The 26896-nt window shown below is 40.4% G+C and overlaps 1 protein-coding gene across 3 annotated transcripts in view; it reads right to left on the bottom strand.

Moving 5' to 3' along the window:
• Window positions 1-13252, bottom strand: part of mrtfbb (myocardin related transcription factor Bb) — a 31218-nt gene extending 17966 nt beyond the window's left edge. Inside the window, exons 1-8 of one of the 3 annotated variants that reach the window (XM_060943132.1) lie at window positions 13153-13252; window positions 10665-10730; window positions 8449-8504; window positions 8197-8272; window positions 7903-8064; window positions 7634-7812; window positions 7163-7300; window positions 1541-1794 (exon numbers count right to left, since the gene is read on the bottom strand). In XM_060943132.1, coding sequence (XP_060799115.1) covers window positions 1541-1794; window positions 7163-7300; window positions 7634-7812; window positions 7903-8064; window positions 8197-8272; window positions 8449-8504; window positions 10665-10730; window positions 13153-13192 — 971 coding nt within the window. In that variant the 5' untranslated portion in view covers window positions 13193-13252. Of the gene's footprint in view, window positions 1-1540; window positions 1795-7162; window positions 7301-7633; window positions 7813-7902; window positions 8065-8196; window positions 8273-8448; window positions 8505-10664; window positions 10731-13089 lie in introns of all 3 variants that reach the window. The other 2 variants (XM_060943133.1, XM_060943134.1) reach the window with 2 other exon arrangements.
• Window positions 13253-26896: the final 13644 nt, after the last annotated feature.

Below are 26896 nucleotides of genomic sequence, written 5' to 3'. Positions count from 1 at the left end.
ACGCTTTGGTTAGTGAGACAGTGAAAAGACTTTTCTTTACCACACTTTATGCTTACGTACAGTTGAGGCGATAGCTCGGAATCCATGCTGTCAGCATCAGCCATGGTCAGCACGAGGCTGACACTGTCATAAAGCCGTCGTAAATACCATAAAAACATTCAAGTGAATACTCAATGTCGTAAATAGTTTAATTTTCAGACTCGGCAGAAGTGGATATATACAACACACACTGTCATTTGTATTTGCGATTCTAATACTTTTTACTTAAAGAAATATGACCTAGTACCAGGGATACAGTGCTGTTACAAGAAAAATATGGTGACTATTTTTTTTTTTTACATTTCTTTTTGTATGTTTCGGCGGTTAAAATAAAAATATGCACAGACTTTTTATTTTTCTAGCGGTAGTATTTAACTGCCATCGGCGGATCCGTGATCCAAAAAATCTAAAATAAGTCGCCTAATGGGGCATTAGTCACTTTAACTGGTGACTGACTGATGTACTTGTGTAAAGAAGAAAAGCTTGTATGTTGCTCACAATCACCACCTCTTTACATCTTGAAAGGTGCTTCTCTTTTAGCAGTCACCTCAGGCTACGTTTACATTAGACCGTATCTGTCTCGTTTTCTTCGCGGATGCACTGTCCGTTTACATTAAACCACCTGGAAAAGCCGGGAAACGGGAATCCGCCAGCGTCCACGTATTCAATCTAGATCGTATCTGGTCCGGTGCTGTGTAAACATTGAGATACGCGAATACGCTGTGCTGAGCTCTAGCTGGCGTCCTCATTGGACAACGTCACTGTGACATCCACCTTCCTGATTCGCTGGCGTTGGTCATGTGACGCGACTGCTGAAAAACGGCGCGGACTTCCGCCTTGTATCACCTTTCATTAAAGAGTATAAAAGTATGAAAATACTGCAAATACTGATGCAAATACTGCCCATTGTGTAGTTATGATTGTCTTCAGGCTTGCCAGCCTTCCACTTGCAAGTAGTAAGTGATATGCGCTGGGATCACACACACAGCGGCTCAGTCCCGAATCGTGGCTTGTGCACTTCACTCGCGCGCTGTGTGAGCTGCGCAAGGCCGGAGTGCGCACCCTCCAGAGGGCACTCGCTGTTCAGGGCGGAGTGATTTGGAGCGCAGGATGCCTGCGGAGTCGAGCGTATCCGTGTATTGGTGTTGCTGTGTGCACGGCTAACGGTTTTAGTGTAAACGCGAATCGTTTTAAGAACGTTAATCTGATGACCTGCTGATTCGACGTAATGTAAACGTAGCCTTACAGTCACTGCTACTTTATTACATTTAATTTCTTGGCATTTTTTGTATTCTCATCTTTCACTTTCCAACTCTTTGACTCCATCCACACTTATAGCTGGGGACATTTGTTTCATTTTTTTCTGCTAAAAAACATTTTCTGTGCTGAACAGGTATGGTCACTGCATTTCTCTATAGGAACATCGAACAGTTGTTATATACTCCTTTAAGATAAATTTCAATAAGGCATATGTTTTATAAAGGATTCTGTAAGCACACACCTGAGAGATGCAGATGCAGGTAGAATGGCCTGGTAGTTGTAATGCTGTTGTTGCTGGGTAAGGATCTGCAGGTGTAGAAACTGCTGCTGCTGCTGAAGCAATCGGGCATAGGCCGAGTCCATAGGGGCCTCACTGGGCTCCTGTTTTTGGTCTGGTGGGATATACAGGTGGTATTTGAGCTTCTTTATCCTTGGCTTGGGTTCTTTGCTCTTTTTGCTGCGGCTTTTTTCACTGGGAAGCTTGGGTTGACTTTGCTAAAACAGGGGAAAAGGAAACAAAGGTTAGCATGAGGGAGGCTCACACCTGGAAATATATACAGTTCTCTCTGAATGTATTGGAACAGCAAGTCTAATTCTTTTGTTGTTGCTTTACACTGAAGACAGATATAGATAAGACAATAGATACTTTCATAGAAATCCAGCCACTGGGGGTGTACAAGCGTACTCTTGGTGCCAGTCCCAAGCCCGGATAAATTGGACAGGGTTGCGTCAGGAAAGGCATCCGGCGTAAAACCATGCCAAATCTAACATGCGGATTGAAAAGAGAAACATCATACTGGATCGGTTGGGGCCCAGATTAACAACAACTGCCTCCGGTACTGTTGGTCAACAGGGTGCCGGTGGAAAGTATGCTACTGTTGCATCAAAACGGAGAAGGAGAAAGGGGGGGGGGAGGCGTGTTAGGAGAGAGCATGAAAGATGGAAGGGAAGGAGCTTAGAATTGAGGGTAGGAACATTGACTGGCAGAGTGAGAGTTAGCAGGTATGATGGAAAGAAGGAAGTTGGACATTTTGTGTGTGCAGGAGACGAGGTGGAAAGGAAGCAAGGCCAAGAACATTGGAGGTGGATGCAAGTTGTTTTATTATGGAGTCGATGGAAAGGGAAACGGCGTTGGTATTGTTTTGAGGGGAGAGTTGGTCAACAGTGTGATTGATGTGAAGAGGGTGTCAGATAGAGTGATAGGCATGAAGTTGGAGATTCAAAGAGTGGTAATCAATGTTGTGTGTGCATATGCCCCACAGGTTGGATATGAGAATGAAGAGAAAGAGTCTTTCTGGGAAAAGATGGATGAAGTGGTAGAAAGTATACAGAGGGAGGAGTGTGTGCTGATAGGAGCAGATTTCAACGGACATGTTGGCGAGGGAAACAGAGGAGATGAGGGCGTGATGGGCAGATATGGTGTAAGAGAGAGAAATGTGGAAGGGCAAATGGTGGTTGATTTTTCAAAGAGGATGAATTTGGCAATAGTTAATACATACGTTGAGAAGAAAGAGCAGCACAGGGTGATGTTTAAGAGTGGAGGAAGATCTACACAGGTGGACTACATACTCTGCAGAAGGGGTAACCTGAAGGAGATTGGAGACTGTAAAGTGATGGCAGGGGAGAGTGTGGCTAGACAACATCGAGTGGTCGCGTGCAGGATGAGCTTGAAAGTGAAAAAGAGGAAGTGTGAAATAATGGAGCCAAAGATTAAGTGATGGAAACTAAAAGAGATTGATCATCAGAAGGTGTTTAGGGAAGAAATGAGATGAGCATTGAGTGGTAATAGAAGTCTGCCAGAAGATTGGGATACTACTGCTATACTAGTAAGAGACGCAGCAAAGAAGGTGCTAGGGTGGTCATCGGGAAAGAGGAAGGAAGACAAGGAGACATGGTGGTGGAACAAAGAAGTGCAGGAAATTATAAAAGAGAAGAGGCAAGCAAAGAAGAATTGGGATGATCAGAGAGATGAGGAAAGCAGGCGGTTATACAGAGAGACAAGACAGAAGGCAAAAAGAGCAGTAGCAAAGGCAAAAGCAGATGCATACCAGGAGTTATACAAAAGACTGGAGACCAAAGAAGGAGAGAAAGACCTGTACAGACTAACTAGGCAGAGAAACGGAAGCGAGGGATGTACAGCAGGTAAGAGTGATGAAAGATGGAAATAGAAATGTGCTGACAAACAGAGTGTATTAAGAAGGTGGAAAGAGTACTTTGAGGATTTATTAAATGAGGAGAATCCAAGAGAGAAAAGGTCAGATTCATTGGAGACAGCAAATCAGGAAGCAGAGTTGGGATGAGGTGAGGGCAGCCATGAAAAGAATGAAGACTGGGAAAGCAGTCGGACCAGATTGTATCCCGATTGAGGCTTGGAGATGTTTGGGTGAGATGGCTGTGGAATTCCTAATGAGATTGTTTAATAAGATCCTAGAGAATGAGAAAATGCCAAATGAATGGAGTGTGTGCTAGTCCCAATATACAAGGATAAGGGAGATGTACAGAGCTGCAGTAATTACAGAGGGATAAAATTGATGAGCCACACCATGAAACTATGGGAAAGGGTATTGGAGGCGAGATTGAGAAGAGAGGTAGCAATCTGTGAACAGCAGTACAGGTTTATGCCAAGGAAGAGCACGTCGGATGCAATTTTTGCTTTAAGAATGTTAATGGAGAAGTACAGGGAAGGCCAGAGAAAGCTACATTGTGTGTTTGTAGACCTGGAGAAGGCATACGATAGAGTGCCAAGAGATGAGTTATGGTATTGTATGAGAAAGTGTGGAGTGAATGAGAAGTATATCAGAGTGGTGCAAGACATGTATGAGAACAGTGAAACAGCAGTGAGGTGTGCAGTTGGAACGACTGAATGGTTCAAGGTGAAGTTGGGACTTCATCAAGGATCTGCTTTGAGTCCTTTCTTGTTTGCCATAGTGATGGATAGCTTGACGGATGAAGTGAGGCAAGAGTCACCATGGAACATGATGTTTGCGGAGGATATTGTGATATGTGGTGAAAGTAGAAAGGAGGTCGAGTTGGGTTTGGAGAGATGGAGGTATGCATTGGAACAAAGAGGAATGAAGGTGAGTAGTAGCAAAACAGAATACATGTGCATCAATGAGAATGGGGATGAGAGTGTAGTGAAGATGCAAGGGGTAGACAAAGAAAGTTGGTGAATTCAAGTACCTGGGGTCAACTGTGCAGGAAAATGGGGGCTGCAATAGTGAGGTGAGAAAGAGAGTGCAGGCAGGGTGGAGCAGTTGGAGAAGGATTTCGGGAGTCATTTGTGATAGGAAAGTCCCAGCAAAAGTGAAAGACCAGCTTGTGAGACAGTAGTGAGACCAGCTATGATGTATGGATTGGAGACCGTACCCTTAACGAAGAGACAGGAGGCAAAGTTGGGGGTGGCGGAGTTGAGGATGTTAAGGTTTGCGATGGGAGTGACAAGGTTGGACAGGATAAGGAACGAGCACATCAGGAGGACAGCACATGTGGAGAGCTTGGGAATTAAGCTAAGAGAGATGAGACTGAGATGGTATGGGCACATCCTGAGAAGAGATGCAGAACATGTTGGAAGGAGAATGTTGAGAATGGAGCTGCCAGGCACACGAAAACGAGGAAGGCCAAAGAGGAGATACATGGATGTGGTGAGAGAGGACATGAAAGTGGCTGGTGTGGTAGGAGAAGGATGCGGAAGACAGGGAGCAATGGAGATGAAAGATCTGTTGTGGCGACCCCTAATCGGGAGCAGCCAAAAGAAGAAGATGCTTTCATAGACAATTTAAGCTTTCATTTTCTGATATTTCTATCTAAATGTGTTTAACAACTTAGAATGGCCCCTTTTGTTTGAACTCACATTTTGTGATCAAAACATTTGACCGACAGCTGTTTCTTGTTGCTGAGGTGTGCCCTATTAGATTGACTGTTTAAACAATTAATAACTCTGAATGGCTACTATTGGTTTGAGCTCTGGGTTTCACCAGTGAAGACTGCATTTGCTGTTAAATAAGATAAACCAACATAAAAACCAGAAAGAGGCACCATTATGGCTTGGGCTTGCATGGCTGCTTCTGGAACAGGCTCACTAATCTTTATTGATAATATAACTCATGATGGTAGCAGCAGAAGGAGTTCAGAAGTCGACAGAAACATTTTATCTGCCAATTTACAGAGAGATGCATGCAATCTAATTGGGAGGAACTTCGTCATGCAGCAAGACGACAACCCAAAACACACTGCAGCACAACAAAGGACCTCATCTGGGAGAAACTGGAAGGTTTTAGATTGGTGAAAAAAATTATAAGACCTTAACTCAGTTGAGCAGCATTTCACCTCCTGAAGAGAAAACCGAAGAGAGACACCAACCAAAACAAACAAAAACTGAAAGAAGCTGCACTCAAGCCTGGAAAAGCATCACAAAAGAAAAATGCAACAGTTTGGTGATATCACTGGGTCACTGATCTGATCCAGTTATCGCAAGCAAGAAATATGCAATCAAATATTGTTATTGATTTTAAGACCATCTATTCCAATAATTTTGTTCACCTAAATATTGGGTGGTCTGTCACCAAAAGCACCATGTTCTAAGTTGTTTATCACATCTAGATGTAAATATTAGGAAATGAAAGGTGAAATTCTGGTATATTTTCTCATGTGCATCTTTTGATCTCAAACCCAAATATCTTCAGTGTCTAGCAAAAAAAAAAAAAGGGGCCTGACCTTATCATTCCAATACTTTTGGAATTGGTTGTGTATCAGTCAGTACAAACACAGAGCTGCAGGACTCAACTGGCAAATTTGGGTGAGACCATTTCATGATTATGTACAGATATAGGGCTGTAAGTCAACATCTGTCTAGAATGACAGGATGGGGAAACAGGATGCCTGGAGGAGGACATGACCCTTATTGTTTCAAAACATTCAGCTACAGGATATACATGAAAATGACTCTGGTATCTAAGGGAGTGAGCTAAAAGCCAGTGAGCTGTAATAACATCATTTCAGGTTTGCTTATATAAGCACAGATGCTCAGATCCAACCACCCTCCCTAAACGGGAGGGACAATTCTTGGGACAAATATGTGGAACATGCTTTGAGGGTACAGATTATGATAAATGCACAACATATTGCCGTGCTTTCAGTTTGTGGGATTGTACTTTCATCAGGATTTTAGTGCGTAATAAGAGTCAGGGTTTGATTTGACCTCCAGTTGAAGACAGACGACAGCTGCTGCTTTTGCTGTTAGGTCATTTAATAAATCTCTTCAGCCTTTGGTTTGACATAAGGTACCGGTGACAGGGATACAATCTCACTGTCAAGTTATTCTTATTATGACTGAAAGTTTGTCACTATTCCACTGGTTCCTCCCCAGGATGTTTTATGACTACTTTTAAAGATAGCTTCATAGGTAGCAGGCAGGATCAAATTAATCAGATCACCAAAATAGGGTTCATGTTCATAGGGTTCACAACTCCCAAAGAGATAAGAAAGGCTTGTTTATTACTACTTTTTTTTTTAACAAAAACACATTTGAACAGATTTGAGTATTAATTTATATTTGTTTGACGCTTGTCCTTAATGCTGAAGAACAAAATGAGAAGAAATTCAAAATCATTTTTTGAAAAACTGCCATTTCCCAAGAAAACAAATTTGCCTGATGTCTGGTCGGATTATTTCTCCTGTTTGCTTTGTTCTAGCTATTTCTTTTATAAATCCCACATATTCTTAAATATGATTTAATGTTGTTTTCTTTATCAACACAATTCGGCAATCGGTTACAGCTGACAGGCAGTCCTTGTTGAGTCACTGGCCATCTGACTGAAGACAAAAACACTTGCAGGAAATGAGATCATCACAGCATTTTGCTTACCTTCACAAGAGTAAGACCTGATTTGATGGGGAGAGTGGTGGTGACTGGCTGAGCAGGAGTTATGTGCTGAGTGTTTGTCTGATCCTCTGCTGATGTTTGACTGACTAACTCTGAGCAGTGGGTCGTAGGTGGACAGGGCTGAGATAAAGACAGACACAAACCACATGACTTCAAACACAAGGGAGGAGAATCTACAAAAATCCATCCAATGAAGAAATGCAGAGAACACAGACTGGATGGGAGCCAGAAAGAGAGTAGATATGATGCAATAGTTGTAGTGCAATAATGGATAGGTTCAAACAGCAGGATGTAACTTTTCAAAGTAGCAATATGGCAAATTGGTGGTCAATTCCATATCAGCACTCTTATCCTGAGTTTACAATGTGGTCTTTGTGGAACATTTGTTTAATTTCCTTTGTGGAAAACACCAAAGTGAGCAATCTATCCTGGGGCATTAATAATGAATTTCACCTGAATGTTGGAGCCAGCGGTCAGTGTAGCAGAGGAGTTCTCAGGCAGCTTGGCATCTCTGGGTGATGGGACAGAGCACTGAGATTCCTGACTGGCCGGATTCTCTGGGGACAAAGCTTCACTGCTGTCTTCATCAAAGTTATACACATCCAGGGTCTTTTGGTAGTTCACCTCATTTTCTGTGCCAAAAGACAACACCATATTATATAATATGTTTAGTTCTACAAACTTCATAATGACTCCTGCACTTGTATTATACTTCAACTTACCAATGATGGCCTCCTTCACACTGGAGTCGACAGGCAGGATGTTCTTCTCTACCAACTCCATTGGGCCAGGCCTCTGGGCAATCTTCTCATTGAGGTCATCGGCCAGACGAGCCCTTTTGAGCTTCATCTGTGTGGCCTGCAATGAGGGCTCTGCCTGAGTCTCTAAAACATAATATTAAATCTGGTCAATATAAAGCAGACCATGGCTATGCAACATATGTTTCTTGTTTAAGAAAATCATGCTCTTTCTTTATCTGAAGAGAAATCACAGAACCCTGATGATAGTGTGGTTACCTTGGAGGATGTGCATGCGGACGAGCTCTGCACGCTCAGGTCTACTGCTAATCTTGTGCTTCAAGAAATTCTCAGTCTGGCCATAGTGAGGTAAGAGAAAAAGGAAAATGCTAGGGTCAGACTTCTAAGTCCACTCCTTTGCCTTCATCTGACTGTACATGAACAAACCAAATGTACATCATTGACATTCACTTTCTCAATGCTGTAGTGCTATATTATTGCTGTGTCATTCATGGTTTGCCTGTGACTCACCCTGGCTCTCTCAAGGCTTCGTATCTGTTCATGAAAGGCAGCAGGAGTCTTCAGTGCTGAAAAGAGAAATATATCAAACGTCATTCTAAAAAAGTACCAGATGCTTACAGAAGATCTCCATACAGCATATTATCTGTGCTACACACTGCAAAGTGGTTGTTCTCCTTGCTTGCTGTTGGTTCGGAGGGCAATTCTGTCAAAATCAGGGCATTTTCACTGTTTATAACAATCTCCCATGGGGACCTGAGAGATTGAGCTTATCTACAGAAATGAAACCAGTCAACATTCTGCTAGACAGAGCAAGATGAAAGTTGTCTAGTTGAATGTTTTTTCCCATATGGTTGGTTAACTGATTGTTCACCATGCATTTGCCTGTGGGGTGAACAGGAAGTGACTGTTTTATCCATTCATCACAGGAGAGCTGAGCCTTTACTTTAGCAAGATAAACTTTACTCATCCTCTGTTTAGTGGCTTTGTATTACTCATTCTACTAAGCCAGCAATGCCTCTCAGAAACCCATTTCTGCAACCTCAACTGTAACTGCAAAAAAACAAAAAAAAACCCCAAATCTAGTTCCACTTTGAGGTATCCTACAGTCCTAAAGAGTAAGTCGGTATTGTTCTTTCTGGTCTGATCATACACTGGAGATCTGGTGTGCAAAGTAGTGCAGAGCAGCATGAGATTGCTACTTTCAAGGAGAAAGCCCACTCACAATACTGGTAATTGGAAAGCTGGGTGAACTCATATAGAGCCAGACAGTCATCAGTCACACCACTGTTTCCTCTCTCTTCTTTTTTATCAGCACATATTCATAGACTAGGGTTGTAACCGAATATGAATATATTATTTGACTGAAATACCAGTAATGGGCCTTATTTATCAATGTTGCATGTAAACATATGCGTAAGCCAAAGTATAATTTTCTGCTGAATTTACAAGGTTTCAGAAAGGCTGATTTTCTTTGTACTCATGTGTATATTGATCACATACAAAATGCAAAGTGTGTTCCAGACGCAGCTCATTTGCATATAGTGACGCCCATAAAACTCCATAAAAGTTCTAGTGCACCAAATTAAACACACTGCCTTAGTAAACTGCAAATGAAAACCATATTTTTTTTATCATAATGCTATACAAACATTTTGATTTTGGAGCAACTGCTCCATATAACTGATGCAGAACGCATGCCGTGCACAGTGCAGCATCTCTATGCTGAGGTCTCAAAAAAAAAAAATTACAATATATTTCAATTATAATTATATGGTCATTGCATGTATTTTCCATCATTCTGAAATGATCCTTCTGCATCATTACTGAAAGAAAATCTTCCTGAAAATTCATATGCATTATATAATATAGTGGTAATACATATTAAAAGGACTTTATTTTGACTAGAAGCAACACTGCATCCCAGCTTTGTAGTAGATTCTGATAGCGTGTCCAGCTAAATGTTCTGATCTTTCTGGAATGTATCAGACCCTAAAACTAAATTCAATCTGATCAAATATTATTAGCTGGCTATTGTTGCCAACTGTTAATAACAGTTTTGGACATTACAGCTTTGAATCACAGTTTGCTTGCCTACTCAGCCACCTTATAGAAAAGACAGAAAGCTTGCTGGAAAGTTCCACAGGGCATCTGGTTCAGGAGCTGAATAATGTTATGTTCTGCAAATTGCTTCCTGTTCAGACACGACCACTTCCGGTTTCAACTCAAACACAAGAATATTTGGAGCACTAAACAAATGCAGATGGCGACACTGTGTTTCAGCCCTACCATAGACATATTGTTTCATTCCTGCAACTAAACCTAGAAAAGCATCCATCTGCCTTGGGAAGCATCAGGAATGAACTCAGATGCCTTGCTACTTCATTTAAAGTAAATGTATGTGAGATTTAAAAAAAAAAAAATCTTCTGTACCAATCTTCCAAGCTCTTTTGAAATGTGAGTCGCCAGTGAGTTTAGACGACTACACATATGGTAGGATCTTAATGATGTGTAAACTACTTGTCGGTGTAGCGTCATCAGTTCTGCTGATGAACTGATAACCCCTCTGGTTGGGGTGATAGGTTGTCAAGATAAAATAATCTTTGTTCAGTTAACATGCTTGATGTTTTCCTTTAGTGTTCACGTTATTCAGTTTGTAAAAGATTAATGATTTATTTAGACTTTAGTTCTACTTTCCTGTTTTGAGAAAAGGCAGGGTGCATACTCACGCGGCATAATGCCCTGGTCTACAAGCTGTTCCCGAGTGCGTCTCTGCTGGAGTCTCAGCTGCAGCACTGGGGAGGAATACACACCATACAGTTAAATTACAGCTATATACAACTAAGTTTTACCCAGATATGTCAAAATCAACTATGAACTTGATGTACCCAAAATTGGCACATTATTCATCACTTTTAATCCACTTATTCCAAAGCAAGTAACCTACAGCCACAACTATTTACATTTGTTTTCCCCCTACTTTCTTACTTGTATTGTTTATACTAAATAATTTAAAGAGCCGGGCGGCACGGTGGTGTAGTGGCTAGTGCTGTCGCCTATCAGCAAGAAGGTCCGGGTTCGAGCCCCGTGGCCGCCGAGGGCCTTTCTGTGTGGAGTTTGCATGTTCTCCCCGTGTCCGCGTGGGTTTCCTCCGGGTGCTCCGGTTTCCCCCACAGTCCAAAGACATGCAGGTTAGGTTAACTGGTGACTCTAAATTGACCGTAGGTGTGAATGTGAGTGTGAATGGTTGTCTGTGTCTATGTGTCAGCCCTGTGATGACCTGGCAACTTGTCCAGGGTGTACCCCGCCTTTCGCCCGTAGTCAGCTGGGATAGGCTCCAGCTTGCCTGCGACCCTGTAGAAGGATAAAGCAGCTAGAGATAATGAGATGAGAATTTAAAGAGCCAGTCAAGAAAAGGGATTGCGAGCCTGACTTCATAATGTACACATGGCAAACATATGTTACTAAGACACTGAGATGGGAAAGAGACATCTGCCTAAACAGTATGTCCTTTGCAAGCGCTGGGCCGTAAAAACATGAAAACTCAGTCATGCAGTGGACAGGTAGGAGCTGATCCTTTAAGGAACATCAGAAAGGAAACCCTAGGCACAGGAACAAAATACAGAGCATCTTATAAAAGCCCTTAATTCCTGGACAGTGTGCATAATTGTTTTTCTACAAATGTGTATGTGTTACGTGGTCATTTTTTTTCCCCTCTGTGATGTATTAAATGTCCACTGCTCTCAGTATTGGCATTTGATGGCTTGCAAGTTCCTTTTTTGACTGATTGTTATTGATTATGAAATAAAATTGCTCTTCTGCTAAAAAAATTATTTGAAGAGGAAGGTGCTGGTGGATGATCCGGCGGTGATGTTCTTACACCCATTTTTATGGCCATGCTGTCATGCTGATTAAGGAAAGTCTGATCTGACTGTCCAAGAGGAGACAAACACAGCATGGCCTGCTAGGCTCCCAAGAGAGCATCCAATATGTCTGAGCAGGGCTCTGACTCACTCTGGCAAAAATAAACCCAAGCAGTGTGAGAACATGGCCTGGGAAAAATGGCAGATCTGGGGGCGGTGCGGAGCCCCACTCCCTTCAGGCTTTAAAGGGAAGGGAGTTGCAAGTAAGAGTACTTGTTCTGAATCTCAGCATCCTCCATCCCTTCAACCAAAAGTTCAGAACACTCACTAAGTCCATGTTTTCCATAATATCTCCATACCAGGTTGTACAAAAAACGTAATCACAAATGGTCAAACTATTCACAGCACATCCCCTAACTGGGATAACTGGGTCACTTTCTGAAGTATATAAACTGATTCTATGTGTCTTGCAGGACAGCTTTATCTGAACACAGATGTGGGAGGTAAATATCCTGTGTTGTGTCGTGCTCATGTTCTGCTGATATTCTGTCACATGAACTTTATTTGGCCCATATAAAACTACTCTCCAACTCTCTATAAACAAAAGGTATTCACTTCCCTCTGCTTAGGCCCCAGTTGCTTTATCCAGTCTCAGAGGCTGAACCACTGGATGCTGCAGTGCACATACCTAAATAAAGCCCAATGGCTTGTTATGGAGAGTGAGCCAATTCTGCATATGTGCGTACTTGTTCAGGACACAAACTGACTACCCTAGTCTGTATTGACATTAACTCAATAAATTAAACTAATCCCTGCTCTTCAAATTACTGCTTAGGCAACTGGGTTTAAATGAGATCATGACTCGATATAAACAAATAATGTGCAGAGCTTGTGCTGGATGTAATGATGGAAACAAACAAACAAAACACACACACACACTCACTCACTCTCTCTCTCTCTTTGTCTAAACTTTGTCATGCATCAGATTAACTAAAGTCTGCAAAAAATAGCATTCATGTTTGAATGCATAGTCCATGAAACAAACTACTGAAATAAAAAGGCAAATGGAAAAAAAAAATTAATGAATTCCTCAAAGCAGAGTGCAATCAAACCAGGAGATAACATCTGTACAGAGTTATACAGAATTATAGCGTGTACTGAACAGAAAGCAATAATAATAATAATAATAATAATAATAATTAAGATCTCAATTTGTCAAGAAAGACCTTAAACAGTTTACTACACACTCAATTCTTGTTTCATGTCTTAAATATTAAAATCATGAACAAACCATGACTTCACCAGTGATACCTGGTGGGAAAACAAGCTAAAAGCTGCCCAGCTGGGACTTTACCCCTGCAGACGGTTGGAGTTTCGACCTCGAGGCAGGCCATTACAGAGCAGCCGAGAGAAGAGCTGATAATCCCATGGAGCGCTGTTTCAGCCTCCACCACCGCAGCACAGGCTCCAGCCCCACTTCTCTCTCAGTTGCTGTAAGCAGCAGTGACACACCCCTTCGACGCGGCTCAGCCAATGAGCGCTAGGAGGAGGGGAAATGGGCGGGGCCTACATGATTTTGCTAAGAATACATCTTAACCCTCAAGGAAACTGTTGCGCTCGTGGATGTTACCTTTTCCCACCTTAAAAAAAAATTAATTCAAGCTTAATCACAAAAGCCCGTGGTAAACCATGTCCTAATGATTAAAGAAGCAGCTTTGGAACCAAAAGGTTATTAGTTCGATTCCCTGAACCGGCAGGAATGACTGAAGTGCCTTTGAGCAAGGCAGCTGCCCCTCAGGCTGCTTTCAGAGACGATTCTAGAGTCTGTTGTGGCCCCACGCAAAAAATTTCCAGGGGGCCCTTCTGACCAGTGTTCATCACCAATATCTCATCTCATCTCATTATCTGTAGCCGCTTTATCCTTCTACAGGGGCGCAGGCAAGCTGGAGCCTATCCCAGCTGACTACGGGCGAAAGGCAGGGTACACCCTGGACAAGTCGCCAGGTCATCACAGGGCTGACACATAGACACAGACAACCATTCACACTCACATTCACACCTACGGTCAATTTAGAGTCACCAGTTAACCTAACCTGCATGTCTTTGGACTGTGGGGGAAACCGGAGCACCTGGAAGAAACCCACACAGACACGGGGAGAACATGCAAACTCCGCACAGAAAGGCCCTTGCCGGCCACGGGGCTCGAACCCGGACCTTCTTGCTGTGAGGCGACAGCGCTAACCACTACACCACCGTGCCGCCCTCATCACCAATGTGTTATAAATAATCTGACACCAACGAAAAATGAATTTCCAAGGGGCCCCAAGCAATTGCCTGCCTTGCCTGTTCACAAGCTGTGTGTCTGGCTGCTTTTGATATCACACTGGATAAGAAAATACCAGTAATGAACAATTGTCCTACTGGTCAGTACGCATGTGCAGTTTTGCACATCCATAAAGTCATGCTTCTTTAGTTAGTGTAAATACTAGAGGCATTTTTCTGATCAAAATATATTCACTCGTTTTATGCTGGAGGTTTTTTTTTCTGATAAGGAAGGACAAAATCTTCAGAACACTTTATAACTGTACATTGTCAATAACACACACTTTACAACTATGGTGGCACAGTTCAGTTCAGTTTTATTGGTCATATGGTCAACTTACAATGAAATGTGTTGGACAGATAAGAACCAGAAACAAGTCTCTCAGCACTGGAGCCCTACAGATGTTTCACAGAATAGCAATAAAAAAGATTTAAAGTCCTAAATATAAAAATGGACATAACATTTAAGTGAAAATAGAAATAATTAAAAGATGTGCATGCATTGTGGGGAGGGGGTTTTGCACAAGAGCCAGTATTGCACACAGGAAAAAGTGATGTGTGCAAGCACCAATAACTGCATATTGTTGAAGAGAAATTAAATACTGAAGTATACAGCAGGTAACGTTGTCACCTCACAGCTCCTGGGTTTCTGGTTCAATCCTGAGCTTGGGTTACTGTCTGTGTGGAGTATTGCATTCTCCCTATGCTCACATGCATTTCCTCTGTGATCTCCAGTTTCCTCTGAATGTCCACAAATAGGCAGATGTGCTAAATTGCCTCTAGGCATGGATGAATGTGTATGGTGCTCTACGATAGCTTGGCAACCTCGAGGCAGGCCATACAGGGTGAATTCTCTCACCTTACACTGAGTTTTCCTGGAAAAGGCTTGAAACCTCTGCATAAAGTAGTTAATTAAGATGAATGAATATTCTAGATAATTTTCAAATAAAAACACATTTAAAACCCATAAGACATCCTATTATCTGTAGTAGTAGTAGTAGTAATAATAATAATAATGAGACACATACATTTGTTTGATGGTTTATCCTGCACAGCTATGACAGACAAATGCAGTTGTTTATTCTGCCGTCATCTCAACCCACCCAAGCAGAATGCTGAGGCAAAATTGTCATTCTGGTGGGGAGAGTCCCCAAAAGGCAAAAATCAGCCCTGCTTTTAGCAAATGAAGAGCCAGAGACCACAGTGTCCAAGTTTGTGTTCTTTAAAAATATTAATGTACTGTTCCAGAGTCTCCTGAGAAAAACAACCATATGAGCTTATTTCTTCCAAATGTCTCTGATAAAAGAAATGCAAAAACAAATCCATAAAGGTCCACATGGGAGTGTTTTCATCTTTGTAAAAGTTGCTTGTTATTTGCACAAGGATATTTCTACAAACCAGAAAAAAAAAAACACTCAGATTTTTAAAGAAATAATAATTGGAGGCACCACCAAGGACCATACAAAACCTTCAATAAATCAGAGACCACACTCAGGAAGTGAAACAAAATGTGATGGTAACCAGTGTATAATTTTTAGTCAGTTAGTAGTCACTTTCTGGGACAAAGATAATGAGTAATTGATCATGATGATAAAGCAACTACAGCCATGATTCTGAAACCATAATACTCTTCAAAATTACCATTCAGGTCTAATGTGTATTTTAGTGAAACTGTAACTATTTGGATTGGGAATGCTCTACATGTCTATTAGGAATGCCATTGCATTATACATGTGTGCAAAGAGTGATTATTAACACTGATCAAAGCAAAAGTTTTGGACCATATGTGGACCATATGGGACTCCATGAGGACTGGTTTTGAGAAACATTACTTTGTTAAAGTGAAAACACAATCTCAAAGACAGTGCATGCTAAAATAAGATGGTAATATGTATACATTAGTTTTATAATACTTAGTCTCCAAAAATATTCGTAAGATATTTAATCATTTGATTTGCTAAAATATTGAATTCCACCAAGATTTATGAATAACAAAAGACACCTTGTTAAACATTTCATTACTGCATTTTAATATAATTTTAAGGGAAGTCAGGCTTTCTATGCAGCCTTAAAGCATTCACCTGTGACCCTAACTGACTTAAGACAGGAAATGTAAGGCAACATAAATGTCTTTAGCCTTGGTATATGTAAATCTTTGACCTTAACTGTACATACTATGTTAACAACATGAAGCTAGTGTTCAAATTTTCCATAAAAAGTTAAGCTGATGATTTCATAATTCTAAATCCTACATGTTGTATGAATAGTATAATACTGTATGTTATTTGCATAGATTATTGACCTGCCCAGTGTATACCCCACCTCTCGCCCAAAGTCAGCTGGTATTGGTTTCAGCATCCCCTGTGACCCTGATGGATAAGTGGTATAGAAAATGAATGGATGTTATTTGCAAAAATTTTTTTCTGGGACTGCTAGAGGACAAACATCTTCTCTAATGATTTATCAGACATGAGCCAGTGAAAAACAAGGACATTCCTTTGCTGTTTCCAAGATAAGAGACTCAATGAGTCACAGTTTCAAATGTATGGACTATATCTGTGAGTTATTGAATAACAGGAGATGACTGGAGGATTGAAGGAGGGGAATTACAGGCAAGCTCGCTGGGCACTCTGCTTTGTTCCCTGTAGCCCTGAGGACATTATCCCCTCAAGTGCATTTCTCTTGAGTAAGGAAATAGTAACTAGGAGGATAACATGAACTATGCTGGTAAAGCTGAAGGACAAGCTATATGTGAAAATGTCAAGTCTGGCTCATTGCCAGTCTGCTTGCATCAGCTCGCCCCTCTGTGCTCTCTCATTACGGCTCACATACCACTAAAACATTTCCAGTCAAGAGCATTGGCCAAGAGTGTGAGAACCAGAAGAAATGGGCACACAGGCAGCCGAGGGAACATAATGTAATAGCTTTTCCGCACCAGGAAAGCTATAGTTGAGCCAAAAAACCTTTGATATCAGAGTGCTCTGGCAGTTGAGACTGGCACAAAGATATATGACATTACTTTACCAATCACCCTAAAATTATCCAGGAAAATGCTGGACTACAGTTAAAGGAACCGTTTAAGTTGTGATTAGATGTTGGCATTTACATGCATTTCCAGTGTAATTCCACCCTTTTTTTCTTCCCACAAAGGGGTTTATTTTCACAGTGTCAGAAAAGGTCTGGAATTTAAACAGATGAGGAGGAAGTGAAGATGATAGTGATGAGAGTGGTGGGGACTTTAAGGAGGCTGATCACATCAATTTGCTCACCATTCTTCCGCTCCTGGATGGAAGGAAGACTATGGCTGGGCTGCAGCAATATTGCCTCCATGTCCTGGGTCACAGATTCACTCCTTGGACTTGAAACCAGAGTTTCCCAATCCCTTTCCATTCCCAGACATATCTGGGGCTCCATGTCACCTGAAGGGAAGGTGGAATATGTCTTCCTGAAAACAGGTGTGAGGATGAAGCCAGTAGTTGATGGAAACTTTGGAAAGTACTCTGTAAAACACAACCATTACAGTATTAACAAACTAAGGAGTAGTCATGGTCAAGGTTAGTCATGGTTAACTGTTAACTACAGTTATAATGTGGAAGCTAACCTGAATTCACATTTTCTCACTGCAAAAAATTGAAAACTGAATTTGAGGAGAACATTACTTAATACGAGTGAAATTATCTTGCTGCATGGACAGATATTTTTACTTGATAAGATATCTGAGAATAAGTTGGTTGCACTCTAGAACTAGGTTTAATAATCTCAGAATTGGTGTCTTGTATTCTTCTAGGAAATGCTAGATCATTTAAATTGTTTTCAAGATATTTTCACTTGCTAAGATATCATTTTTTGCAGTGCTTTTACACTCTGCAGAAATGTACCAAATCATATCATAATTCTTCTTCTCTGTTAAATGAATTAAAGTAAAAGAAAAATTAAAGGACAAAGTCTTAGCTTTGGATGGCTGGCTTTGACCAGTTAGCCTCACCAACATCACTTCTAATATAAACATAATTTGTTATTTCATTCAACCTTATAGTTTTATAAAAATTATTCATAGCAACAGATGGACTACAGTCAATAATTATATACTTACTAGGACTACCTGATAAGGCTTCAGAGTAGCTCAACAGAAAGGGTTCACTGTGTCATTAGTAGATTACAAGTTTAAGTCTGTGATGATGCCAAAGCCATCTGTGGCCAGGAGCCAAGAGAACAAAACTGGCCATACTCTCTGGATGGGAGAGATGACATACCCTTTCTCCCCTGTAAACAACAGTGAGACTAGGAAATCATGTGTGTCTGTAAGTTCATGTATGCAGAAGAGGGTGGATAGCACTTTTCTTTGAGTGATTTACACTGTTCTGTGACGCAGCATGAACAGCAGTTCAAAAAGATGCAGTTGGCTGACTTAATGTGTTTTGGAGTAAGCATGTGTTAGCCATCACCCTCCCTGTTTGGCAGCTGTCATACAATAGGGGAAAGTTGGCTGGTGGGTGTGAATTATCACATGTCCCAACTGGGAAGAAAGTGAAGGGAAAAAAAATCTACCAACTAGTGTAGGTATGTGCTAAGTATACCAATAAAGTGAAGTGTCCCTTAAAATAAAATAACGGTTTCCTTAAGATTCTTTAGTGGTGGGGCCACTGTTTAGAGCCCACACCTAAAATTAGTACAGAGGCAGACAGGCCCCTTCTAGACAATGGAATTAGGTTGTGGTGTCCTAAAGGCTCCACATTAATTGTCTGTTTGGTGAGCTGACTTTGTGATTCCAAAACCTGCACCCTCTTACACTCTTAGCTGCAGGTGTGATGTGTGCAAATTGACACAAGGCACCGGTTAATCAGGCACAGCAGAAGATGTGAACCACACTTGGCGAGGCACAGAAACCAAGTTAACACATACCCCTTTTCAACCAACAGGGAATAGGTTTTTGAATCAAATCCGTTCAGGATTCTTTGAACCTTGGTGCCAGCTCATGAACTAGCCCACGTTTTCACAACTTTTGAGCAGAACTATTGTAATTAAGAATGTATCATGAATGGAGGGTGTTACATAATTCACAATGGGAGTAAACAGTAGTAGCAGGATGGCGGTGCACATTGATTACCTGCGAGCTTTTTTCTGTTATTGCACATATTTGTTTTTGGTGCATTTTTTTCTGAAGATTTTCCATTGCGTTCTCCATTATTTCACTTCGTTTTCTCTCCAAACTAATGACACACCCACTGATATCATGGTTCGTGCTGGAAAAACCAGCTATATTTTGGTTTCAGCTGGGAACCAACTTTTCAGGTTCCAAACGAATTTATTTTTGATCAAAATACTTTGAAAGGTTCATAATTTGGTGTATGAATCAGAACAGAACCTGTTCCCTGTTGGTCAAAAAGGGGTAAGAGTCAGTTCCTTAGAACATCTCCAGATTGAAGTTACTGCTCCAAGGCTACACTATAAAAAATGAAAACTGAATTTGAGGAGAAAATTCCTTAATACTAGTGAAATTATCTTGCTACATGGACAGATAATTTTACTTGACAAGACATCTTGGAATAAGTTGGTTACAATCTAGAACTAGTTTTAATAATCTCAGGGTTGGTGTCTTGTATTCTTCTACACTGCAGAAATGATATTTTAACAAGTTAGAATATCTTGAATATAGTTGAAACAATCTAGCATTTCCTATTAGAAGAATACAAGACACCAACTCTGAGATTATTAAAACTAGTTCTAGATTGTACAACCCCGATTCCAAAAAAGTTGGGACAAAGTACAAATTGTAAATAAAAACGGAATGCAATAATTTACAAATCTCAAAAACTGATATTGTATTGACAATAGAACATAGACAACATATCAAATGTTGAAAGTGAGACATTTTGAAATTTCATGCCAAATATTGGCTCATTTGAAATTTCATGACAGCAACACATCTCAAAAAAGTTGGGACAGGGGCAATAAGAGGCTGGAAAAGTTAAAGGTACAAAAAAGGAACAGCTGGAGGACCAAATTGCAACTCATTAGGTCAATTGGCAATAGGTCATTAACATGACTGGGTATAAAAAGAGCATCTTGGAGTGGCAGCGGCTCTCAGAAGTAAAGATGGGAAGAGGATCACCAATCTCCCTAATTCTGCGCCAACAAATAGTGGAGCAATATCAGAAAGGAGTTCGACAGTGTAAAATTGCAAAGAGTTTGAACATATCATCATCTACAGTGCATAATATCATCAAAAGATTCAGAGAATCTGGAAGAATCTCTGTGCGTAAGGGTCAAGGCCGGAAAACCATACTGGGTGCCCGTGATCTTCAGGCCCTTAGACAGCACTGCATCACATACAGGCATGCTTCTGTATTGGAAATCACAAAATGGGCTCAGGAATATTTTCAGAGGACATTATCTGTGAACACAATTCACCGTGCCATCCACCGTTGCCAGCTAAAACTCTATAGTTCAAAGAAGAAGCCGTATCTAAACATGATCCAGAAGCGCAGACGTCTTCTCTGGGCCAAGGCTCATTTAAAATGGACTGTGGCAAAGTGGAAAACTGTTCTGTAGTCAGATGAATCAAAATTTGAAGTTCTTTATGGAAATCAGGGACGCCGTGTCATTCGGACTAAAGAGGAGAAGGACGACCTAAGTTGTTATCGACGCTCAGTTCAGAAGCCTGCATCTCTGATGGTATGGGGTTGCATTAGTGCATGTGGCATGGGCAGCTTACACATCTGGAAAGACACCATCAATGCTGAAAGGTATATCCAGGTTCTAGAGCAACATATGCTCCCATCCAGACGACGTCTCTTTCAGGGAAGACCTTGCATTTTCCAACATGACAATGCCAAACCACATACTGCATCAATTACAGCATCATGGCTGCGTAGAAGAAGGGTCCGGGTACTGAACTGGCCAGCCTGCAGTCCAGATCTTTCACCCATAGAAAACATTTGGCACATCATAAAAAAGTTCTCCCCGTGTCCGTGTGGGTTTTCTCCGGGTGCTCCGGTTTCCCCCACAGTCCAAAGACATGCAGGTTAGGTTAACTGGTGACTCTAAATTGACCGTAGGTGTGAATGTGAGTGTGAATGGTTGTCTGTGTCTATGTGTCAGCCCTGTGATGACCTGGCGACTTGTCCAGGGTGTACCCCGCTTTTCGCCCGTAGTCAGCTGGGATAGGCTCCAGCTTGCCTGTGACCCTGTAGAAGGATAAAGTGGCTAGAGATGATGATGATGAGATTTGAATTCACAATCGGGAATGAAAAGTTTAATAATCGTTTCTACATTGGCAAAGTTACAATTTGGAAAACAAGTTCAAACATTTAGTGCAACGCTTACCTAGATCTTTTTCAGAAATATTATAATTTCATGAACACTAAATTCTTGACACTTGAAGAACTGCAGCACAGTTTTTCAATCAAATTTGAAGTCAGAGTTATCTGATAACCACATCAGTTACTCCACCACAATATATGTATGGGCAACACACTGAGTAAATCTACAACTCTATAACTCTTCATTGCCTTTATTACATAAAACAGCAAGATAGGGGTTTGAATGATTGATGTAAAAGATTAAAATTTTATTAACTAGTTAAGTAGTTAAGATTAAACCTACTAATTAAGCATTTTATATATAATGTTCATTTTAAAGCCAGGATATACTGCAGATTAGTTACTTAGGTGGATTAACTACTTAAAAGGTGCATTATGTAAGATTAGCCTTTTTTTTTTTCTTCAAAATTAAGTCTCCAATGGTGTATTCACACAAGGCACAACTGGCTTGCACCATGCCTGAATACGACTGCCCCCCCCCTCCCTATTCCTCTGCTGGCCTGCACTCACATTGTTCCAGACCCCAGTACACTTACATCATCATGATGCAACTTTTTGTGTTCCGCTTTCTCTTTAAAGTGATATTTTGTCAGTTTTTAAATATGCTGAAAACTTGCAATCATCCCAAAGCTGTTCAAACACATACAGCCTGTGCTTCATTCTCATTGTTCTCTTTGTAAATATATTGCTTGTGTACCCCGGGCATTTGTTATATGTAATATTTGTTATATGTATCCTGTTATTTGTCATATTTTTGTATATACTGTTCTGATATTTTGTGTTAATAAAAAAAGAAAGAAAAAAGAAAATCACACAATAGAGATGAGACATGGATGGGTTTTTATACATTGTGGCTTATTTGGTGTTGGTTTGAGTGCAGTGATATGTTGAAGTTGCAGCTTTACTCACCAAAAAACAGTGTTAATTTTGGCAATAATTTTAAATTTAGTCTTAGTCACTTCATTTATATTTACAAAATACAATTAAGTTGGCCAGTAAAACTATTGAAATCTTTCCTTTGTACTTTTGTCAGTAAAATAAAGGTTCATGTGAATTAACAAATCACAGATTATTGTTTTTAGTGCATTTTGGAAAATATGCCAACTTTTCTGGAAATGGGGTTAGTATAACCTTGACATCTACTTTTAAAATAGTGTCTGAAAATACAGCACCCTCCACAATTATTGGCACCCCTCGTTAAGACGTGTTAAAATCCTTAAAATAAATTCAATTTTTATTGCAGAAGCATAATCTCACACTGAAAATTGTAGAAAAATGTAACCCTTAACTCAAGTGAATTAAAAAAAATCCCTGACTAAGAAATAATTATTTTTCATAAAATCACCTGTTCCACAATTATTGACACCCATAACAATTCCTAGAAAATAAATGTAAATGAAGCATTTCTGTCATTTCTACTGTAGTTTATAAGTTGATCAGAGTATCTAGGAACCTTTAATTAGTAATTCATCACATCCTGTTTCCCTGGGGTATAAATATGATGTGATACAGAGGCCTATTTCTCTTATCCACTCTTCAACATGGGAAAGACAAGAGAACACACCATTCAAGTAAGGCAGATGTGTGTCGACCTTCATATGTCAGGCAATGGCTACAAGAAAATAGCCACTTGCCTACACCTGCCCATATCTACAGTCAGAGGAATCATCAAGTAGTTTAAAATAACTGGAACAGTGGCAAACAAGCCTGGACGAGGATGCAAGTTTATCTTGCCACCATGCACAGTGAGGAGGATGGTAAGAGAAGTAAAACGTTCTCCAAAGCTCACTGTTAGAGAATTGCATCAAAGAGTAGCATCTTGGGGTCACAAAGTCTCCATAACAACCATCAGGCGCTATCTACATGCCAACAAGCTGTTTGGGAGGCATGCACGGAAAAAGCCTTTTCTCACTTACAAGCATAAACGTAAACGTCTGGAGTTCGCTAAGCAGTACTGGGACTTTAACTGGGACCATGTGCTTTGGTCAGATGAGACCAAGATAGAGCTTTTTGACAACAAACACTCTAATACATCACAAAAGATGAGTATGCGGAAAAGCACCTCATGCCCACTGTGAAGTATGGGGGAGGATCGGTGATGCTCTGGGCCTGTTTCTCTTCCAAAGGCCCCAGGAACCTTGTTAGGGTGCATGGCATCATGAACTCTTTGAAATACCAGGACATTTTAAATCAAAATCTGGTGGCCTCTGCCCAAAAGCTGAAGATGGGTCGTCACTGGGTCTTTCAGCAAGATAATGACCCTAAACATGTGGCCAAAGCTACACAAAAATGGTTCACCAGACACAAAATCAAGCTCCTCCCATGGCCATCTCAGTCTCCAGACCTCAACCCAATTGAAAACCTGGGGGGTGAGTTGAAGAGGAGAGTGCATAGGAGAGGACCCAGGACTCTGGACGATTTAGAGAGATTGTGCAAAGAGGAATGGTCAAAGAGCCCTCTCTCTGTATTCTCCCATCTTGTGAAATGTTATAGGAGAAGATTAAATGCTGTCTTGTTGGCAAAAGGGGGTTGTACAAAGTATTAACATCAGGGGTGCCAATAAATGTGGCACACATGATTTCATGTAAAATAATTATTTCTTAATGTGGGATTTTTTTCCCACTGAATAAATGCACTTGAATTAAAGGTTAGATTTTTCTCTTTTTTTGCATTGTTGCCCTATATTATTTAAAAAAAAAAGAATTTATTAGAAGCCTAAGAACATATCTTAACGAGGGGTACCAATAATTGTGGATGGCGCTGTACATCATTCACTTATAAATACATACTCTTATGTTCATATTTATTGTTCATATTTTGTAAAGTTGAAAGACTTTGTGTAAACATGAAGTGGATATATGAACTGGAATTACGTTAAATAAAAACAAAAAAGACAAGTGTCCAAATTCTTACACATCCTTTTGTTTCATTATTAAGCCGTCTCAGGGTTGTAGTGCTGATCACTGCATGAGGAGTGCATTAAAGCATTTAATAACCTGTTTAAATCATCATTCTGTCCATATCTGTTAGCTGAGCAACATACTTCCAAACCCTTACAATCTAATGTCAGGTCTTACAGACTATGAAGAATGTGCATGATGAAGATCAGTAGATGGCAGTGCAGTTCTGATCTAACTCTACATCATACGCAGCACATCATATTCAGAACTATACAACATCTTAAAAACTTTCAGAACTACATATGATCCGAACATCATATTCGGAACTCTACATAAATGATAAATCTAGATTATATTCAGGACAGCATACTGATTTCTTTAGCATTTCAAAAGCATTGCATTTTACAAGCATCTAGGTTATTTTTAGTTCGCATTACAAAAGAAGAACCCCTTGTTTAGGAAGACTTTATAACAAAATGCTATATGTGTAATGTGTAAAGTGACCATAATTTATCTTTTGTCCATTGGGACTGAATGGAAAAAGTTCTCTCATAGAAGAAAGGGAAAAGAAGGACAAACAATCTGTTCAAGCACACTAGGTCATGGTGACTCTGAAACAAATAAGATTTAGAGTTAATAAAAAAAAGATTGAAATATGTTTATTATGGTTGTTTTCTTGCCTGAACTGATAATCACATCATCAGTTTTTCTTTGGCTAATCAGACACAAGGTACACCACCACACTTGCTGGTAAGGTGCCTTGCTCAAGGGCACTTGAGCCAATCCTGTTGGTTCAGGGAATCAAACCAGCAACCTTTTGGTCTCAAAGCTGTTTTTCTAGCCATTTGGCCATGGCTTCCCCTAAGCCCCTATGGCTTTAATATGGCTACAATAATGAATTGACAAAATTGATAAAAACTGAAAATAAAATTAGTTGTCAATGAATTTCATTATTGATTACTTGTGCTGTGTGATGAAGCACACTTTGGCACTACTTCACTTAAAAACATGTGGCACCATCTGATGTAAAATGAAGCATGTAGTAAACAGTGTAAAAATGCATTTTTATGGGGGTTAAGAAAAATGTGAGCTAATTAAAAGGGTGTGGTTGATGATGTGATTAGACATGACAGTCGAGCCTTATGAATGCGCATGCACTTTCCAACTTTCACCTGAAGCTCTTGACAGTTCTGTAGTACAGTCATGCCTTGCTCTGCTGTAAACTGTCCTACTAAACCCTCAGCAGGAAATTCTTGGCAATTGTTCTGGTGGTTTGTTCATTTTTATATCTAAACTTGCTTGCTGTACTGATATAATAACTACCAAGGCAGCTAAAATACTATCTAAATTTCCATATAAATTTATTGACTGTATGACCTTAGCTAAAACATGAGGCAGCATGGTAAGATTAGCCAGTTACTCATTGTTAAATAAAATCTTCTGACAGAACGAGCGGTGCATAAAATAGCACTTCTCCATTCAGATGTGTAACTTGGTGAAGGTGTCAGATGAAAATCATGGAGAGCAGCACTGTGTTCCTTAAAAAAAAAAAACCCTTGTGTTGAGTGTAAATTTTGACTGCTGTTCACCAGTAAAGTTTCACTTGGTATATTACATTAACTACTTATGCTCATATTACTTTAGCTGAGTAGCTCAGTCAGTCATAACTCAAAGCGCTAAAATATTTTCCTGATGACAGGAAATTCAATATACTTGCAAAAATTATAAGAATACAATGTATTATTTTACATGTTAATTAATAACGCTGCTCTTGTCACTTTGAGCTAACTGATGTGCCATGTTTTTAGTTGTGCTTCAGGTACAATATATGGCCAATTTTGTGGATACTTGACCATCAAACCCATAGGTGGTTCTTCTCCAAACTGTTACCACAAATTGGAAGTGCACAACTGTGCGCACAATAATGCTATAGCATTACAATTTCCCTTCACTGGAACTCATGGGCCTAAACCTTTTCCAGCATGACAGTGCATCTATGCACAAAGCAAAGTTAACGAAGACATGACATGTGCCATGGTTGTAAAAGAAATTGAGTGTCTTACACAGAGCCCTGACCTCAATCCCACTAAACAACTTTGGGATGAACTGGAACACTGACTTACACCCCAGACCTCCTCACCAACGTCAGTGTCAGATCTCACTAATGCTCTTGGATCTGAAAGAACACAAATACCCACAGCCACAATACTAAACCTAGTGGGAAGCCTTCCTCGAAGAGTGGCACATACAGCAAAGGGGGAAAAATCTGGAATGGGATGTTCAATAAATACAAATGGGTGTGATGATCAGTTGTCCATAAGCTTATGGCCATGTAGCATACGGTATGTCACAGTGTGCATGCTGTTGACATGAACAAACAGACTGTAGGCAGGCGGGAGACATACCCACTGTCTAACCGGTCATGTCTACTGCACATGCTATGGCTCTGATTTTTCACGAGATGGCGACTCCTATTTTGATGAATTGAAAAGAAAAAATAGATTAATCAATTATCAAAATAATCAGTGATTGAAGCTCTATTGCTTAGTTATTG

This window comes from Neoarius graeffei, chromosome 16, assembly GCF_027579695.1.
Source record: "Neoarius graeffei isolate fNeoGra1 chromosome 16, fNeoGra1.pri, whole genome shotgun sequence".
Taxonomy (NCBI): Eukaryota; Metazoa; Chordata; class Actinopteri; order Siluriformes; family Ariidae; genus Neoarius; species Neoarius graeffei.
Note: the sequence above shows the minus strand (reverse complement) of the source record. Positions and strands in the feature narration are given on the sequence as shown.